The sequence below is a fragment of the Misgurnus anguillicaudatus genome, chromosome 24 (genome assembly GCF_027580225.2).
Source record: "Misgurnus anguillicaudatus chromosome 24, ASM2758022v2, whole genome shotgun sequence".
Classification (NCBI taxonomy): domain Eukaryota; kingdom Metazoa; phylum Chordata; class Actinopteri; order Cypriniformes; family Cobitidae; genus Misgurnus; species Misgurnus anguillicaudatus.
Window position 1 is genome coordinate 37,259,083 of NC_073360.2, and position 17,973 is coordinate 37,277,055.

Sequence of the window (17,973 nt, forward strand, 5' to 3'; positions counted from 1 at the left end):
CATGGTAAGGAGCGTCACATTTCCTGACATCAGAGGTATTCATGCCAATCACAAGGTACAGATTAGCTGGCCAATCGGATGACACAGCGCTTTTCATATCGATGAGTTGTATACATAATCAGAGTTTTTGATTAAGGCAAGGGATATCTGGAGCTGCAAAAATGTACGTTTTTTGGAAAATGTGTTTTTTGAACCAATTTGTCTATCGAGATCTGATTGGATCATCGAAGTTGGGTCGTGATGCTAATTGGAGCGATCTTTTCCCGGACCCCGCCCACCTGCCATACCATATGACCAGAAGTAAAGAGAGATCGTTTTGAGGAGTGGAGGAGATTTGCGTTTTTGATTAAAGATTATGAGGGCACATGATTTTTTTTTTAGAAATAATGAAGCTCACATATAATTCATTTGTAAATAATACCACGATATTCCAAAACAAATTACAGTTTTTCATTTCAATTTCATTGCGACTTTAACCAAGTACTAAAATAAACAGAACTGTAGGATTTACAAAAGTACACAATGTGTTCATGTATGCTTTAAATGTTATGCATTTCTGTATGTAATATGTGTGTTAAAATATTTTTGTGTAAGATTCTTGTTTTAAAAAAAGAGTTTTTGTACAATCTGCAAAAGAAAATAAATGGGTCCATTTCCATGACAAAAATAATTCAGTTTCATTTAAAGAGCACCAATTATCTGATTCAAGTTTTTACATTTCCTTTGGTGTGTCTGTGTATTAGTACATGTTAACGATATGGAAGAGGACGAACCCCAAAGGAAGTGATGATGCGAGTTATCGTCTCCAACGTAAATCTCTTTCCTTGGACTACAACAAACACATGGATTGTAGGCAACAGTTTACTTCCTGGGATTGTTGACGTAGACAAGACCGACATTATTATAATTCCTCCCGCTCCGGACTCAAAGCCTATAAATTAACTCCTGTTAGTAACCAAATCTTTTAAACATGGTAAGGAGTGTCACATTTCCGTCTAACGTCAGAGGTATTCAGGCCAATCACAACGTCTAGATTAGCTGACCGATCAGGGACACAGAGCTTTTCAAATCAGTGTGTTTCAGGAAGAGAGTGAAATTTGGAGCTACAAAAATGTACGGAAGGCTATGTGGAAAATAATGTTTTTAACCATAAACCACTCAAACACATTGTATTATACCAAACACACAAAATAACATTTTTCTAGCAATGAAATCTTTAAAGCTCTTTAAAATCATTTAATAGTTTTCACATTTGTCCTCCTTACACCCATTACTCCTCAGGGACTTTGAGCAGATTTTGATGATAATGATTTTAATACCTGTCTTAACTGAACTGCTAAGACCGATGAACATTTTGTCAGCTTTTGTCCAAATAGCTTAAAAACAAAAGTAAAGACACAAAATATGTACTATAAAACAAAGATCACAATGGCCTGTCTCATCTGAAATGTCTTTCTTTGTATTTAATCAGGTCGGTTTTTCTTTCCCTTTATTTCTTTGAAATTGATATTATCATCATGATTTATGTGCATGTAGCTACGTTAACGTTTTTAGTTTTTTTTTGTTTAGTTTTACGTTTGTTGTGTTTCATATCTGAAGAATCACTGTGCTCTGTGGTTGTAATTTCACACCACGGTCAGTCTGCGCATCCCTGCAATAAATCTTTAGCATTTCCCCTATTTAAAACAAGGCGAGTGAGCACATGAAGTAACAAGGTGTTTAATAGAGATGTTTATGGAGCATCCAAAGTTATTTTCGCGATGTCGTTAATGTTGTTAAAGCTGGAGAATTAAAAAAATTGCCTTGCTGCCTTAAGCGCTCGAAATATGGCGCCATCTGCTGGTGAAAACGTTGTAAAAGCAACAATATCTCAATCTCCAAACATTTTATACTTTTTCCAAAATAATTGCAAAGGTTTTTCTAATGAAATAATAATAATAATAATAAATCATTTTACTTATTTAAATAAAAGGATATTTTGTGTTTTATTTAGGGCAAACAGATTATTAACTCTCCTTTTTAATTATGCACATGTTTTTTTTAATTTAATCTATTTATAAACCAAAAGTAGTCAAATGGTTGCGTTTTCAGAAGGACCCCTACAAAAAATTAACTGTTGTTTACTAAATCATGGTTACCACAAAATATAAAAAAAACAGTTAAAACATGATTACTGGTAGTAAAAACATGCTTTTGCTAATATCAATACACTAAAAAAACATTACTAAATTTTTACCACAAAAAAACTATGGTAAATGTTCGTAAGAGAATGAGATTTATGAAATTGCATAATAAAAGTGACCAGATTTGATCAACTCCCCCTAGTGGTATACCATAGTATTTTCGAAACTGTTGTGACGTTGCCTCGTTGGCTAAAACCACGTGACTTGGCCAGTTTGAAACGCCCCATTGATTCGAATCAAACGATTCGTAAAAGTTTCGAGGCTTCATGAAGTAATGTTCGAAATCGCCCATCACTGACTGTGATTCGAAACAAATTCATAAAGGCTTAAAGAAGACCGAACAGTCGCTCCAGATAAAGATATAAGAGAACTTTGTTTTTTATTGATCCGCCAAGTGCTTTTTAATCGTCCATGGCATGATACACAATTGTGCAACTCATCTATTGCTCATCAAGAGTTCTGATCTTTGTAAAGAATAAGCCGCACATGATAATTTCATGTTGGAATTTGCCCCTAAATTGTCAGATTGTGGTGAGAGTTCAGTTCAGTGACGCGAGTCGCTTTTATAAGCTATTTAATTTTTTTATTAAACTTTTGACCCTAAACATCATTTGTGTTAATATTGTGTTAATGTGAGTAACATTGTGTAGTTGAGTTGACGCAGTTGTTGTCATTTTCACTCCGTGTCATTTGTGGAGATCGGATTGATCAGATTCACCTCAGCCGCTCCATCATGGACCAAACACAAACATCCACAGATGAAGATTTTTCCTCAGGATGCAGGTACTTCATATAAATATCTAAAACCAACCTTTATATTGTAGACAACTACTAATTTTTTTCTTAATTTTCATACAGGTCGTGTTCTTGTAACATCACAGATGAAGGTTGTGATGGTCTGACTTCAGCTCTGACATCAAACCCATCAGACCTGACTGAAATTATTCTGACTGAGAACAAAATAGGAGATTCAGAAGTGAAGCTGATCTCTGATGTACTGAAGAATCCTGACTGTAAACTGAAGATACTGAAGTAAGATCAAGTACTATATGGCCGTTCAGATGATGAGAATTAACAGGAATACATTACAATAAGTTCTTAATACATTTTGAATAATGCTTAATAAATAAGAACTGAATAAATCTGCATAGATCTCATTCTGTATGTCATCAATGTCAAAATGCAAGCCAAGGGCAATGCGACAGCTACTTATTCTCAAGTGTGTAAAAATAGTTTGCAGCATAGGCCTATATTTGTTGTCCCCCACTTGCATGATCAGAATTGGTTTAATCTCTCATATTGAATAAATTTGGTAACTGTGTTTGTTGGCATTTGTCAGATCAGTGTAACTTAGACTTTACCCAATAAACATTCAAACGTGTCATTCTGATGTTAAAGGGATGGATATAATTTAAAGAAGAGAGATTAAAGGGATATTTCACCCAAAAAATACAATTCTGTCATCATTTACTCTTATATTGTTACAGATCTGTAACAATATAAATGTTCTGATGACCACAAAGGAAGATATTTTGAGGATCATGAGCCCCATTCACTTCTATAGTATTCTTTTTTCCTACTATGGCAGTCAATGGGGCTTCTGATCGGTTTGGTTTTAAACATTCCTCAAAATATCCTTTGTGGTCATCAGATCAAAGACCTTCATATTTTGTACATGATAGCACAATTTTAGATAAAACGCGTGTCCGTGAGAACTGTAAGTGGACTTATGCTTTGGGTTTATTTAAGCCTCTTATTGTATTAGTCTATAGTTCTTGCACATTTAAAGGAATTGTCTGCCCTTTTGCCAAATTAAACTATGTTATTACCTCAACCTAGACAAATTAATACATACCTATCTTTTTTCAATGCGTGCACTGTACAGCGCGTTGTGAATGTGTTAGCATTTAGCCTAGTCCCATTCATTCCTATGGTACCAAAAAAGTTTTCTTTTGTGGCACCATACTTACTGGTATAACTCCTCATGTAACAGTCTTTAGATAGGGAAAACACGGAAGTGTTTGGTGGCTTCCCTGTTTGGTACCATAATGATGAATGTGTCTAGGCTAAATGCTAACGCATTCACAACACACTGTACAGTGCACGCATTGAAAAAATATAGATATGTATTAATTCGTCTAAGTTGAGGTAATAACAGTTTAATATGGCAAAAGGGTAGACTATTCCTTTAAAGTAAGTTAGCAGGTGATTTTGTTGTTTGAGCAACCTGCTAGCTAGGTTTCACGTGCCTGTTAATTTAATATAATTGTTGAGCGCTCTTGCTCATGTAATTTATGTGCATTATTTACATGCTACAGTAGTTTAAGATAATGTAATTAATAGTGGGAAATAGTCAGTTTTTACAATTTTTGCCCTATCTATCATCGTTCCCCAGACGTTCTACAACATCTGCTTCATTTTGTGTTTATTAACCCTTTACTTTCACTTCATCACGCAGCTATGCCCGTTAGAAGTAAAAAAAATAATTAATTATTAATCTAGTATGTTTTCTTTTTCTGTCATAGTTTCTTCAAAATTAAGTTTTATTTGAGTGTTTTAAATAAAAATATTTTCATTTTCATCATGACGTGTATGCCCCGCCCCTTTGTCATGCCCCCGGACCCTCCCAACCCTACCACCTTAACTAACAGATTTTCTGTGGGAAATCCTGTTACTTGTTCCTTGATTTAATTTTTGCAGATGTTGCACTACTGTATAAATTTCAATATTGCAAATAAATAATGTAATAGTTTAATGCAAATGATGTATATAAGAGTTTTTATATTGGTGTCTGGGAGGAACAAATATTTTTCTCTACAAAAGTGGAACTAGAAACAAGTTTGGGAACCACTGATTTATATGTTTCTGAGAAGATAATAGATTTTTTTACAAACATTGATTATAAGTTTAATACAACAGGTGCACACTCAACATCCACATACACTGAATTATATATGGAAGGAAAAATGATGTATAAACTAAAAAGAAGAAATCCATGTTAATATGATGTGTTTTATAATGAACAGAGAGAAACCTGTGTGTCATTGTTCTCTATAGGTTGAGTTATTGTAATATCACAGATGAAGGTTGTGATGCTCTGACTTCTGCTCTGACATCAAACCCATCACACCTGACTGAACTGATTCTGACTGGGAACAAAATTGGGGATTCAGGAGTGAAGCTGATCTCTGATGTACTGAAAAATCCTGACTGTAAACTGAAGATACTGAAGTAAGATCAAGTGCTATTTGGCCATTCAGAAAATGAGAATTTGCATGAATTCATTACAATAAGTACTTAATACATTTTGAATAATACTTATTAAATAATGAAGTTTAAGTTAACTGAGCATTACATTCACAAATCATAAGCATATTACAACAATTTACGATTAACTAAGAATAATAGTCGTCAACTTCATAATTGTTAAAATTCTGAAATAAGACTTAATAATGTATGCAGCCTGGAAATGCGACCTCCGGAGGCTGCAGCCTTCGGATTGAGAAACGACTAGTCTGATTTAAATTTGTTTGCTTATATTAAACATCATATATGTATATTATAACAAAAACGAGTATGCACGCGGCTTCTGCCATCGTCTGCTCGCCGCAGTCTGACAGGAATAAATGAAATCTGACACCCGCAGCCGCTGCTCTGTGATGTGACGCACGTTCAGCTCCGCTAAATTCAGGCAGCAGACACATTCAGATGTTAGTGTTTGCTCTCTCTAACAAAACTAAATGATTTAATTACAAGAAAATATCAAAACGATGTTGAAAGACGGTGTCACGGTGGGCAAGTTATTTAACCGGTGAGAGGCTGAAGCACCGGTAATCACCGTTTTACAGACTATCGCGACAAGCCTAATCCAATTCGAGCTTTGGATGCGTTAAAGAAAATAAACTTATATAAACGGCGACCGGAAGTGATGTATTTCAGTGTGTTCCAATCAAAACTGTGCAAAGTAAAAATTATTAATTATTTTTTGTTTCATTTTATCAGTAACACTTGAATACTTTAAAAACGATTGCTTACTGGTAAGTAAATTATTAACTATAAATATATTCGTAGATTAAAGGTTTTCTCCCATGACAGATTTACGATTAAACTACAATTTCATTACGACTGCCACTAGGGGGCGAACTCCCGACAGTTATATCTGTAATATACAACTGAAAGGCTGTTAAAAAAAAGAAAACATGTAGTGCAATTTTAGTCAGTAGGAGTGGCTATGTGTTGTGAATACTTGACATGTAACAATTAATGAAAGTTAAACAGTTATAAACAAAATATGTTTAAGAGTGTTGTTCTTTTACACTTTTACTATTAACATTTGACTCTTACATGTTGCAATTGTTTCTAAATATGAATTAGTTAAATCTCTCATATTGAATAAATGCGGAAACTGTGTTGGCATTTGTCAGAACAGTGTAACTTAGACTTACCCAGTAAACATTTAAAAATGTCATTCTGCCGTTAAAGGGATTGTTCACCCAAAAATGAAAACTCTGACATCATGTACTCTCATATTGTTACAAACCTGTATAAATGTCTTTGTTCTGATGACCACAAAGGTAGATTTTTTTTTAGGAATGTTTGAAACCAAACCGATCAGAAGCACCATTCATTTTCATGGTATTCTTTTTTCCTACTATGGAAGTCAATGGGGCTTCTGATCTGTTTGGTTTGGTTCATCAGAACAATGGTGGTCATCAGAACAAAGACATTTATTCAGGTTTGTAACGACATGAGGGTGAGTACATGGACAGAATTTTAGTTTTTGGGTGAACTATCCCTTTAATCCCTCTTTAAATGCTTACTTGTTCCTTCATTTAGTGTTTGCTGTAAGATGTTGAACTACTGTATGAATTACAATATTGCACATACATATTGTAATAGTTTAAAGCAAAGGATTTATCTTTATATTGGTGTATGGGAGGATCAAATATTTTTCTCTACAAAATTGGAACCAGAAACAAGTTTGGAAACCACTGGTTTATATTTTTGAGAAGATAATACAGTTTTTTTTTAACAAACAATGATTATAAGTTTAATACCACACGTGCACGTGCACACACACATCCACATCCACTGAATTATAGATGACAAAATGATGTATAAACTAAAAAGAAGAAATCCATGTTAATATGATGTGTTTATTATGAACTGAGAGTAAAGTTTGTGTCATTGTTCTCTACAGGTTGAAGTATTGTAATATCACAGCTGAAGGTTGTGTTGCTCTGACTTCAGCTCTGACATCAAACCCATCACATCTGACTGAACTGAAGCTGTCTGTGAATAATATTGGAGATTCAGGAGTGAAGCTGATCTCTGATGTACTGAAGAATCCTCAGTGTAAACTGGAGATACTGGAGTAAGATCATCTCTCTGTCACACATGTACTTGTATTTCCAGTGTAATAATAAACAATAAACCTGTAAGGATGTTAAGTGTATTTTCAAGTATGTGGGTTATATAAGTTTTTGTGTTTCATATATGTGTGTGTGTGTGTGTGTGTGTGTGTGTGTAAGCTTTGAAATTTTATATACAACTGTGTTTAAATTTTTTTTGTGTGTGAACTAATAGAGTGAAGTCTGTGTCTTTGTCTCTTTGTTTTGTACAGCGTGAGATTGTGTGAAATCACAGCTGAAGGTTGTGTTGCTCTGTCTTCAGCTCTGAGATCAAACCCATCACACCTGAGAGAACTGGATCTGACTATGAATGAATTTGGAGATTCAGGAGTGAAGCTGATCTCTGATGTACTGAAGAATCCTGACTGTAAGCTGGAGAAACTAAAGTAAGATCTGATAGTCAGACATGTACTGGTTCAGAGTAAAACACGTTGAAATGTTCAGTTATTTGTTAACCTCTCTACGCGCACTAGCTCGGGGGCGGGATGACGTCAGTTTTTATTTAACGCTGCTAACAATATCTATATAGCCTGCTGTCTATAAACATTAATAATATTAACATTACTATACATCGTTTAAAAGGTCTATGGGTAACGCATTAGTGTATGGTCTCTGTTTTGAGATACAGATGCTTTAGCATCATAAATGTAGTATTTTGTGACAGAAGTCCAGATGACAACATGCAAAATATAAATGGGATGTCTTACCTTTGTGTTGATATAACGATCGTGAGTCGAATCCAGTCTGTTTCAGATGTGTGAATAACTCATGAAAACCTTCTATTAGAATACATCCGATGACCATTTTTGTCCAAAAATGCGTATAATCCGTGAAATATAGATATATAGTCTGTTGTTTACATCAGATTTCGCATGAACTAATTGTAATAGAATATAATATACAATCTGAGGACTATTTACGTCGTAACACTGTGTATGAGATTACACTCGCGTTCAAACCCTCGTTCAAACTTTGTTTGCGGGAGTATAATACATAATATCCAAACAGCGCTGTCAAATATTGTGACGTAATCTGACTTGCTCGTTCCTCCAATGACTTCATGTAAAATATTTATTGACAGAACGTATAGCCAATTAGATAACACATCTTTGTGTGACGTTTATTTCCTAATGTGGAATTGCATTTTATATGCTAACATAAGGATAAATAATAATAAGAACGAACGTGCATGCGTGTAAACAAAATACGTTTATTTTGGGGCTGACTGGCACTTAGAAAAGGCACTAGTTTTAAAAAAAACTTGCAAGAACCTCATTTTTGGGCCTGTTGACCTCGAACGTGAAACATAACTTCTTCAGACTTGTGGCTTTGGCATCATTGCATTTCTAGGTTTCACACACATATTTAACATTAAGATGTTTAGTATTAAAAAAGATGTTATGCAAAAAAAATTTTTTATTACAATGTACTTCAGCCTCTCTAACTTTTTACATTTTTAACTTAAAATTTGAAAACCTGGAAGCTCAAAGTGTCTTCTTTCTAATGATGCCATAGTTATGCTTATACTCTAAATGGTTTAGTAAAAACAACCCTTTTAATGAAAGTAGGTCTTTTCATAGTTTGGGCCAGAGTGGGGGTGCTTTTCAAAAGGTTAACAGTGAAACTGATTTGACTGCTGTCTCTATTATTTCCAAAGGACTCACAGAAAATTAATAGTTACTTAGTATTTTATTAATTTTGAGCATCTTGTTTTAACACTGACAAGACGATGAGTGTCATTTATTGTAACATGCATCCATTTTCTGAGCCCACTTTTAAAGGTTTTGGCTTTCTTGGAGGTTGCTAATTGACCAGTCCATCACAAAGTACAAATTCACACTTGCACACGTAGGGAAACATTAATGACTCCAAAACTTAAAATTAGGTATTTAGGTATTGCCATAAAATGTCTGTTTCAATCATAAATCTACAAGGAAAATAAACACCAGAGCATATTCTCCTTTTCTCCTTTTTTTTTAAACATATTTTCCCATTTCCTATGACGCCCCTGATATAGACTGTGACAAAACCAGAGTTCACAGAGTAAGCCTATGCTTATTCAAGGAGGACATTCAAACTCAAAAATGAAAAATTATGGCATGATTTTAATAATAACTTGAGAGACTGAAGTGTGTCTGATTTTTCTCTACAGGTTGTTGTATTGTAAAATCACAGCTGAAGGTTGTGTTGCCCTGTCTTCAGCTCTGAGATCAAACCCATCACATCTGAGAGATCTGAATCTGTCATATAATGATGTAGTAGATTTAGGAGTGAAGCTGATCTCTGATGTACTGAAGAATCCTGACTGTAAACTGGAGATACTCGAGTAAGATTAATTTAAAAGTAATTAATTTAAAAGTAATTATAGTTTAAATGATAAAATTTTAGCATTATAATAATTGAAGAATCCTCTCTCTGCATATCTCCCATTAATGGTTCGATGGCACATTATAACCAGTGTTGCCAAGTCCGCTTATTATAAGCGACTTTGGGCTTGTTTTTCTGTAAAGTCGCAGGTCACGTTTTTTTGGGCTTGCTTCTAAAGTGTAGTTGCTTATTTGGACTTGATCCCAGCTTTGTAGAAAAGTCACTTGTTTTGGGCTTGTTTTCACAGGCCTGGTTGCTTATTTGTCTCGCGAGATCTGGCAACACTGATTATAACTCATACCATCAGATCAAAAGGTTTCAGGGATCTACCCTAAAAAAAACCTGGAACTTAATTTTTAAAATCTCATTCAATTCTAAGGGGCAGTTTCCTGGACAGTGCATATCCTAGTCCCAGACTGAAATGCATGTTTGTTTTGCCTTAATATAAAAACATCTTGCATTGACGTATGGTATCTTAACACAGTGATTCCCAACCGGGGGTATGCGTTGGGGGTACGTGAAGAGTTTCCAGGGGGTACACAAAAAGATTTAGATTTTGCTTTGATCTCATTTACTTTTAATAAACATGTCTCCCGTTTGTCCAGTAATTGACCTAAAATATTGATTTTCGTGAAGAAAGCATTGTAAAAATGACTACTTTAAATGTAATTTTAATCTTATCATTAATGTTTTTAGCCGTCGTGTGTAAATGCGCTGCATGCTCCAAAACGCAATAGCGGTGTCCAATTCAAGAACTTTCAATCTGATTATTATCAATGAACCTGAATCGTTTCTAAAGACAAAAACTTTTATTATGCACACTTCTGAACTTTAATTATCAGTAACTTCAATTGAGATTTTAGTATATTTAGGGCCAGATTTACTAAAAAGAACGTGAGAGCACTTTGTTGCGTCTGAAAGGAAAATGTCTATGTATGCAATAAGGTTGGGAAAAAAAAACATTTTTCAGAGATAAATATCCACTGCGTGTCTTTAGTAAGTTCAGTCGTTATTTAACGCCAAAATGATGGTTTGCGCATGCTATTAGTAAGGCTGGCCCTCAAATGGGTCATATGATGAAATTTTTTAAAGATGTAAAATAACTATTTGGCGTTTCCAGAGTCCGTATGTGAAGTTTTATCTCAAAAACACCCCACAGATAATTAATTATAGCATGTTAAAATTGCCATTTTGTAGGCCTGAGCAAAAATGTGCAGTTTTTGGGTGTGTCTTTTAAAATGCAAATGAGCTGATGAAATGCAAACACTAATTGCAATGACGGTGTTTTTTTTTTAATTGAAACTCAATTGTGCTGTCAATTATCTTTTCTCTCTCTTTCTCTCTGCACTAAATGGCAGTGCCGTGGTTGGATAGTGCAGATTAAGGGGCCGTATTATTGTGATTGGACATACCTACGTCACAAAACAGGCAAAATCTGAATGACCTATTTTTTTCATGCTTGCAGAGAATGGTTTACCAAATTAAAATTAACGGGTTGTTCTTTTTACATTTTCTGGGTTGATAGGAGAAGTGGGGACCCAATTGGGTACACTTTAACATGAAAAAGGTCAGATTTTCAGGCTATAACCCCTTTAATATTTTGATAGTGTGATAAGTTTTGGTGATAAGAGGTTTGCTTATTTGCAGATTAATATATATTAAATGTCTGCATTTGCTAATCTTTCCGAATGACTGCATGACAATTCATAATAATGTCAGACTGACCTCTAACCTAAGCTCTATCCCTGGTTTAAAACCTCAAGACAAATTAACATGCTTCATCAGTCAGTGCTTTTTACTTTAATGTTTAACATGAATTAATTAATTAATATTACTAATTATCTGTCTTTAAAAACACAACTTTGGTTTAGTTTCGATGAAGGGGTACTTAAGCCCTACTGATAGGGCTGTGGGGGTACTTAGGGCTAAAAAGGTTGGGAACCACTGTCTTAACATACTGTATATCAATGCTATTGTTTTGTCTCAAGATGCACACCAGCATTGTTTTTTTGTTTTAAAAAAATTTCTCTACAGCTTGTCTGAATGTAATGTCACAACTGAAGGTTGTGCAGCTCTGTCTTCAGCTCTGACATCAAACCCATCACATCTGAGAGATCTGAAACTGAACTGGAATAATCTTAGGGATACAGATGCGAAGCTAATCTCTGATGCACTGAAGAATCCTGACTGTAAACTGGAGATACTGGAGTAAGATCATCTCTCTGATATTCACACATCATTTACTGGTTCTTAGTACAACAAAAAAGTAACATACAACAGGGTTTATATAAAGTCAGGGAGAGATTATGATGAGCAAGTAGATACACTGTGTCAGAGATTTAGAGAGAAGAGGTACAATGAAGACAGAATTATACATTTGTGGTTCATACGTTAGACCTTTAATAATGATCAGATGTGTATGCTATGAACTGAGAGATTGAAGTGTGTGTCATTGTTCTCTACAGATTATGGGATTGTGATATCACAGAAGAAGGTTCTGCAGCTCTGTCTTCAGCTCTGAGATCAAACCCATCACACCTGAGAGATCTGAATCTGTCACTGAATTTTCTTGGAGATTTAGGAGTGAAGCTGATCTCTGCCATACTGGAGAATCCTCAATGTAAACTGCAGAAACTGTGGTAATTTTTTTCTACTTTTAATGTTTTACTGAATGAACAAATACCTAAAAACACACTGATCCATCACCAGATATGCCAGAATGGTGTTTTAGAAAGTATATTTCACAGTAATGTAGGAGCTGGACTATGAATTTGAAACTAACAAGATTATTTTTACTCAAAACACTTGCCATAGTCAAGTCTAGATTAAAAATATATATGAATGAGTTTCTTACTGTCAGTAGAGCAGAATATCACATATCAGCATTTAGATTTCTCAGGTGATCATGTGCTGTTTGACAAACATTAATTATGATCACTTGATGTTTTTATAATCAATACTTCATTCTGATTGGTCAATTGAGGCCAGTCAGTTATTTCTAGATAACACTTATCCAGGTATTGTGAGTCATCTTGACCTGTACTAATAGATTTAATATATCAAAATATTTATTCTTTATTCGTGGCAATTTGGCACATAATAAGCGGTATAATGTACGTACAGACTGTTATCGCAAAAATTAACCCCTTCAGGTACATTGGGTTCATTTTCCTTTATTGAGATTGTCATGTTTTATATGACAGGTGCACACACAAATTATAAATGAAACCATAAATAATGCTTGAACTAACAAAATGAATCCATGTCTTTATTCTCTGCAGGTTGACTAAGTGTAATATCACAAATGAAGGTTGTGTTGCTTTGACTTCAGCTCTGAAAACAAACCCTTTACATTTGAAAGATCTGCATCTCTGTTGTAATAATTTTGGAGACTCAGGAGTGAAGCTGATCTGTGATGTACTGAAGAATCCTGACTGTAAACTGGAGATATTATGGTATGATCATCTCTATGATAGACACACATGATCTCATAGAGACATTGTCTAGTAGTTCATAGTGAGACTAAATCAGGCTATTTGGGATTACAATCAACATTTATGTTAACATCTTTAATTACATAATTTAAAACTGATTTGATTTCATTATAACAGGAGGTTCAGAATCAAATTATCTGCATTGATCATTCACATCACACTTAGTATTTATGTTCATGGATATTTCAGTTATATTTGATAAATATGTTATGTTATAGGATGTACTGAACATCACTATGTCTTTATAGGAGAGTTTGACACCAAGTAAATACAATAAAGTTTTGTTTTACAATAAACATAAATTAAACAATAACATAAACTACAGTCCCTGCTTTTCTATGAGACAGTGTAGTGTGTGTCATTGTTCTCTACAGGTTGAGGCAGTGTAATATCACAGATGAAGGTTGTGTTGCTCTGACTTCAGCTCTGAGATCAAACCCATCACACCTGAAAGAACTGAATCTGACAAGGAATAATCTGGGAGATTCAGGAGTAAAGCTGCTCTCTGAGCTGAAGGATGATCCACAATATAAACTGAAGACACTACAGTGAGTAATTTTTCTTTCCTTTTCATCTACAGTAGTTAAGTCTCTTTACGTTTTTCTACCTTAAAATGTGTTTTATTTTGCTCTATGATATATATTTAAATGATAGACATTTTTAACCATTTGACACTTTTTTTGAAGTTTTAATGTATTGTCTTTATTTTTTCGTTAACACAATATTAGCATTTGCTGATTAATTTAACATTAACTTACCATTTTCACTTTATTTTATTGAAATAGAAACAGAATCATCTTTATTGGCAAGTACTGCAGGTTTACATGTACAGGACTTTGTCTTGGTGTATTGATGCTTAAAAATGACAGTGACAATAAAATTAATAAATGAAATATTCAAAAATATATTTTACAAAAATATACAAATATCAACAAAGAAATGGACATTCACTGTACATTAGTGCAGAATGTATGAAGTGGGCCCAGTGCAAAAGCACACAGTTGAGGTAGTAAGGTGAATTTTATCAATATGAGTTGTGTGACAACAATGTGGGATATTGTTAGCGGTAAGTGTAAAGTCTTTGATTTGTCAGTAATTTAGGAAAAACTGATTGGACATTTTAGAAATGTTTTAAAGATGATGTTGTTCTGCTGTGCTGTGTTAAAAACATGAAGAAATGTTTCTGTTATATGACAGTCAATAGATTTGTGTTAACATCATAATCTGACAGTGTTTGACACATGTAGGGGCGGTTTCCCGGACAGGGATTAGACTTGTCATAGACTAAAATAAATGTAAAAGCTGTCCAAACTTAAACCAACTTGCACTGACATATCTGTAAATACATCAGTGCCCTTTGTTTTGCTTCAAAATGCACACAAGTAATGTTTTTAGTAAGGCATGTTTGTTAAAAATAGTCATATTTCCTAATTAAACAAGACCTAGTCCTGGTTTAAACTAATCCCTGTCCGGGAAACAACCCCATAAAGTTAAAAAAAATGTTGCACCAGAATGCAAATAAATACACGTGACACAGTGACCAGAAGAATTTAAAGTAAGGATTGAATATCAAGCTGTTGATTTTATTTTTGGTCTTCTAGCCTGTTGTGTGTCATATATCACAGAAATCCATGTTTGGTTCTTTGTGCTTTATTTTGTTCTGAGATGGATCTTGTGAACAGATCTGAAAACAGTCTGTGTGTTTTAACAGCTTTTAGATGTCAGTCTGATCTTCTGTTAATGGAGAAAAGGAGGAACAGAGACAACAACACTATGGACAGCGACTTGAAGATACACAGACCTAATAAAAAGATTATTAAGAAGATAATCACATTGTGACCTTGCTTTATTATTCGTGCTATTTTTATTTTTTTGTTGCTTCACTTTAAACTGTAGATATAATCACATTATGACAGTTCTCTACTGTGCTAACTAATATAAAAATAAATGTATAAGAATTACAGACTGATCATTGTTGTTTAACATCTTTGTATATACTAAAGGAAAATATGTACTTTAAAGGAACACGCCCACATTTTGGGAGTTTGGCTTGTTCACCGTATCCCCCACAGTTGGATGGGTCCGTGCATCCCTTTTTCATCTCCGTGCCTGCTGTGACTCTATCTGACGCAGCCCCACTAGCTTAGCTTAGCACAAAGACTGGAAGTGAATGGCTCCAGCTAGCAAACTGCTCCCAGCAAGTGACAAAATAACGTGAAGATTTTCCTATTCCTGTGTTGTGGTTTGTATAGTCACACGGTGTACAAATAACAAGGCCATATGAGACACAGCCATCTTTTAACAATATACATACTGGGAACTATATTCTCAGAAGACAAAGCACTACTTGGGCGGAGTGATTTGCACAACTCTGACCGAACTCTCTGCTCCTCACCAGGGGCTTCTCGGGTGCTGCGAGCAAATCACTCTGCCCAAGTAGCAGTGCTTAAATTCTGAGAATATAAATCTTCGCGTTATTTTGTCACTTATTGGGAGCAGTTTGCTAGCTGGAGCCATTCACTTCCAGTCTTTGTGCTAAGCTAAGCTAGCGGGGGGCTGTCTCAGACTGAGTTACAGCACGCACAGAGATGAGAAAGGTATGTATAGAGTTATCTAACTCTGGGGGATACGGTGAATAAGCTAAATTCCCTAAATGTGGGCATGTTCCTTTAAACAGGTTGTGGGATTTGATGCTAATAACGTTTAATGGCCAAACCTCTTCATTTAGCTGAAACAACCATAATAAAAACTTCCGACTCAATTTAAGAGAAACAGAGTTAAATACAAATCTGTTAAACTAAACAGAGTGGAAGAGTTTTTAATGTGCAAGTATTTATTAAAAGTATAGGGAAAATGCAGATACATAAATTTAGGCACATAACCCTTTTTAAGTCACTAATTCAAGTGGATTTTATTAGTAAATTAATATAGGGAATATTAAATTATGGTATGGTGCTATTTAGACAGAGTTTCCCTCAGTTTATTGTTCCCATTCACCTGCGCTCTCTGATCACTGACGTCACAGATGAAAGTGAAAGTAAATGTTTAGCGTTTATCTTCCGCCGTTTCAAAAGGGAGGAGATGATTAACGAAGTGTTTAATAGGAATGTTTATGAAATATTATGCATCTGTTTTGTGTATAGTTTGTTAGAGCAGGAGTATTTTGAGAATGTGAATCTCGTCAGATTGTGATAAAAGCGAGTTTTTAGGTAAGACTTCCTCATTCGTTTTTATTTTATTTTTTATGTTATTGATACTTTAATCTTTAATTGAGTGTTATTTATCGGTTTCGTGCTTACTGTGATTCCTGAAAAGTCTAAACTAAACATCATTCATGTTATTGTGTCAATGTGATTCAGGGCTCTCAAGTTTTATTTAAAGTTTGTAGAAATTTAATCGGTTAGGAGGGTTTGTGTTCGCAGCAGCTGCTGCCACTTGGTCCCAGTTCAATTTTACCCATTGTTCATAATTGACCAGCACAAATAGAAATTATAATATTTGGTAAGTCTGATAAAAGAGAAATTTAAATTGTTTTTATTTTAAAATTAATATATCCAAATGAAAATAAAATCTGACCCCAACCACATGAACAGCGATGCTATACGGATTGCAGAACTTGCCGTGTGTATTTTAAAATGTGTGTGTATGCGTGGGAGAGAGAGCGACAACAGTACACATTTGAGGGCAATAATAATGCAATACACCAACTTTCATTAATTGTTAGGAAGTCTAATTTCGTTAGTTTCTGGTGGCAGCCATAAAATCGGCAGAGCATGCAGGAATAGTTTTTTTTTCTGTGTAGTTATGTTGACGTAGCTTCTTTAACACTCAGGATTTATGTATCTGAATTAAATGATTGTTTATTTGATTTTAAGTTTGTTTTGTGCCTGAATGAATGGCATTTTCATTCAGTGTTAGTTGTGTAGATCAGATTAATCGGATTCACTGCAGCTTCATGGACCAAACACAATCAACCGATGGAGATTTTTCTTCAGAATGCAGGTACTTTATATAAACACTTTATTAGGTAATGTTTCTATTGTAAAAATATTTTCGTTTTCATTAGAAATCAGTACTGTAATTAAAGTATTAAATCTCTTGTCTGTTATAGTTTAGTTTATCAGAAGAGATCAGATCCAGAGCCCAGCTGTGTGTCTATAAAGAGTGATGAGTCTATGGTTCAGCCATTGAAATTTAACTCTGGAGATAAACAGCCTGATCTCAAGTATCTAAAAATAATCCAATTAAACATATAACCATTTTTAAACATGTAAAAAACACTGGTCCAGAAACACTTCCTTTTTCAGTTTGTAACTGTTTTCTTTCTTTATTTCAAATGTAAAGAAAACATCTTAAAGATGTTTGTATAACTTTTTTTTCAGTTCTCTATGTTCTGTTGGTTGTATTTTATCCAAACGTTTATGTAGTGTTAAAAAAACTGAAACAGGAAGTGCTTCTGGACCAGTGTTGTTTACATCTTGCAAAATGGTCTATAAATGACTACAAACATGTTTGTGT

The 17,973-nt window shown here is 34.4% G+C and overlaps 1 protein-coding gene and 1 long non-coding RNA gene across 2 annotated transcripts in view; both read left to right on the forward strand.

The window, feature by feature from the left end:
• LOC129438571 (NACHT, LRR and PYD domains-containing protein 3) overlaps nucleotides 1-15,294 on the forward strand; it is a 35,881-nt gene extending 20,587 nt beyond the window's left edge. The window contains exons 5-13 of the mRNA XM_073863392.1: nucleotides 5,241-5,414; nucleotides 7,384-7,557; nucleotides 7,807-7,980; nucleotides 9,747-9,920; nucleotides 11,996-12,169; nucleotides 12,427-12,600; nucleotides 13,243-13,416; nucleotides 13,830-14,003; nucleotides 15,167-15,294. Of these exons, the coding sequence (XP_073719493.1) occupies nucleotides 5,241-5,414; nucleotides 7,384-7,557; nucleotides 7,807-7,980; nucleotides 9,747-9,920; nucleotides 11,996-12,169; nucleotides 12,427-12,600; nucleotides 13,243-13,416; nucleotides 13,830-14,003; nucleotides 15,167-15,173 (1,399 nt within the window). The 3' untranslated portion in view covers nucleotides 15,174-15,294. The remainder of the gene's footprint in view (nucleotides 1-5,240; nucleotides 5,415-7,383; nucleotides 7,558-7,806; nucleotides 7,981-9,746; nucleotides 9,921-11,995; nucleotides 12,170-12,426; nucleotides 12,601-13,242; nucleotides 13,417-13,829; nucleotides 14,004-15,166) is intronic.
• Nucleotides 15,295-16,201: 907 nt separating this feature from the next.
• LOC141361495 (uncharacterized) lies at nucleotides 16,202-17,676 on the forward strand. The gene is made up of 3 exons (XR_012367606.1): nucleotides 16,202-16,664; nucleotides 17,368-17,457; nucleotides 17,567-17,676. It is a non-coding gene; the product is annotated as an uncharacterized lncRNA (long non-coding RNA).
• The last annotated feature ends 297 nt before the right edge of the window (nucleotides 17,677-17,973 follow it).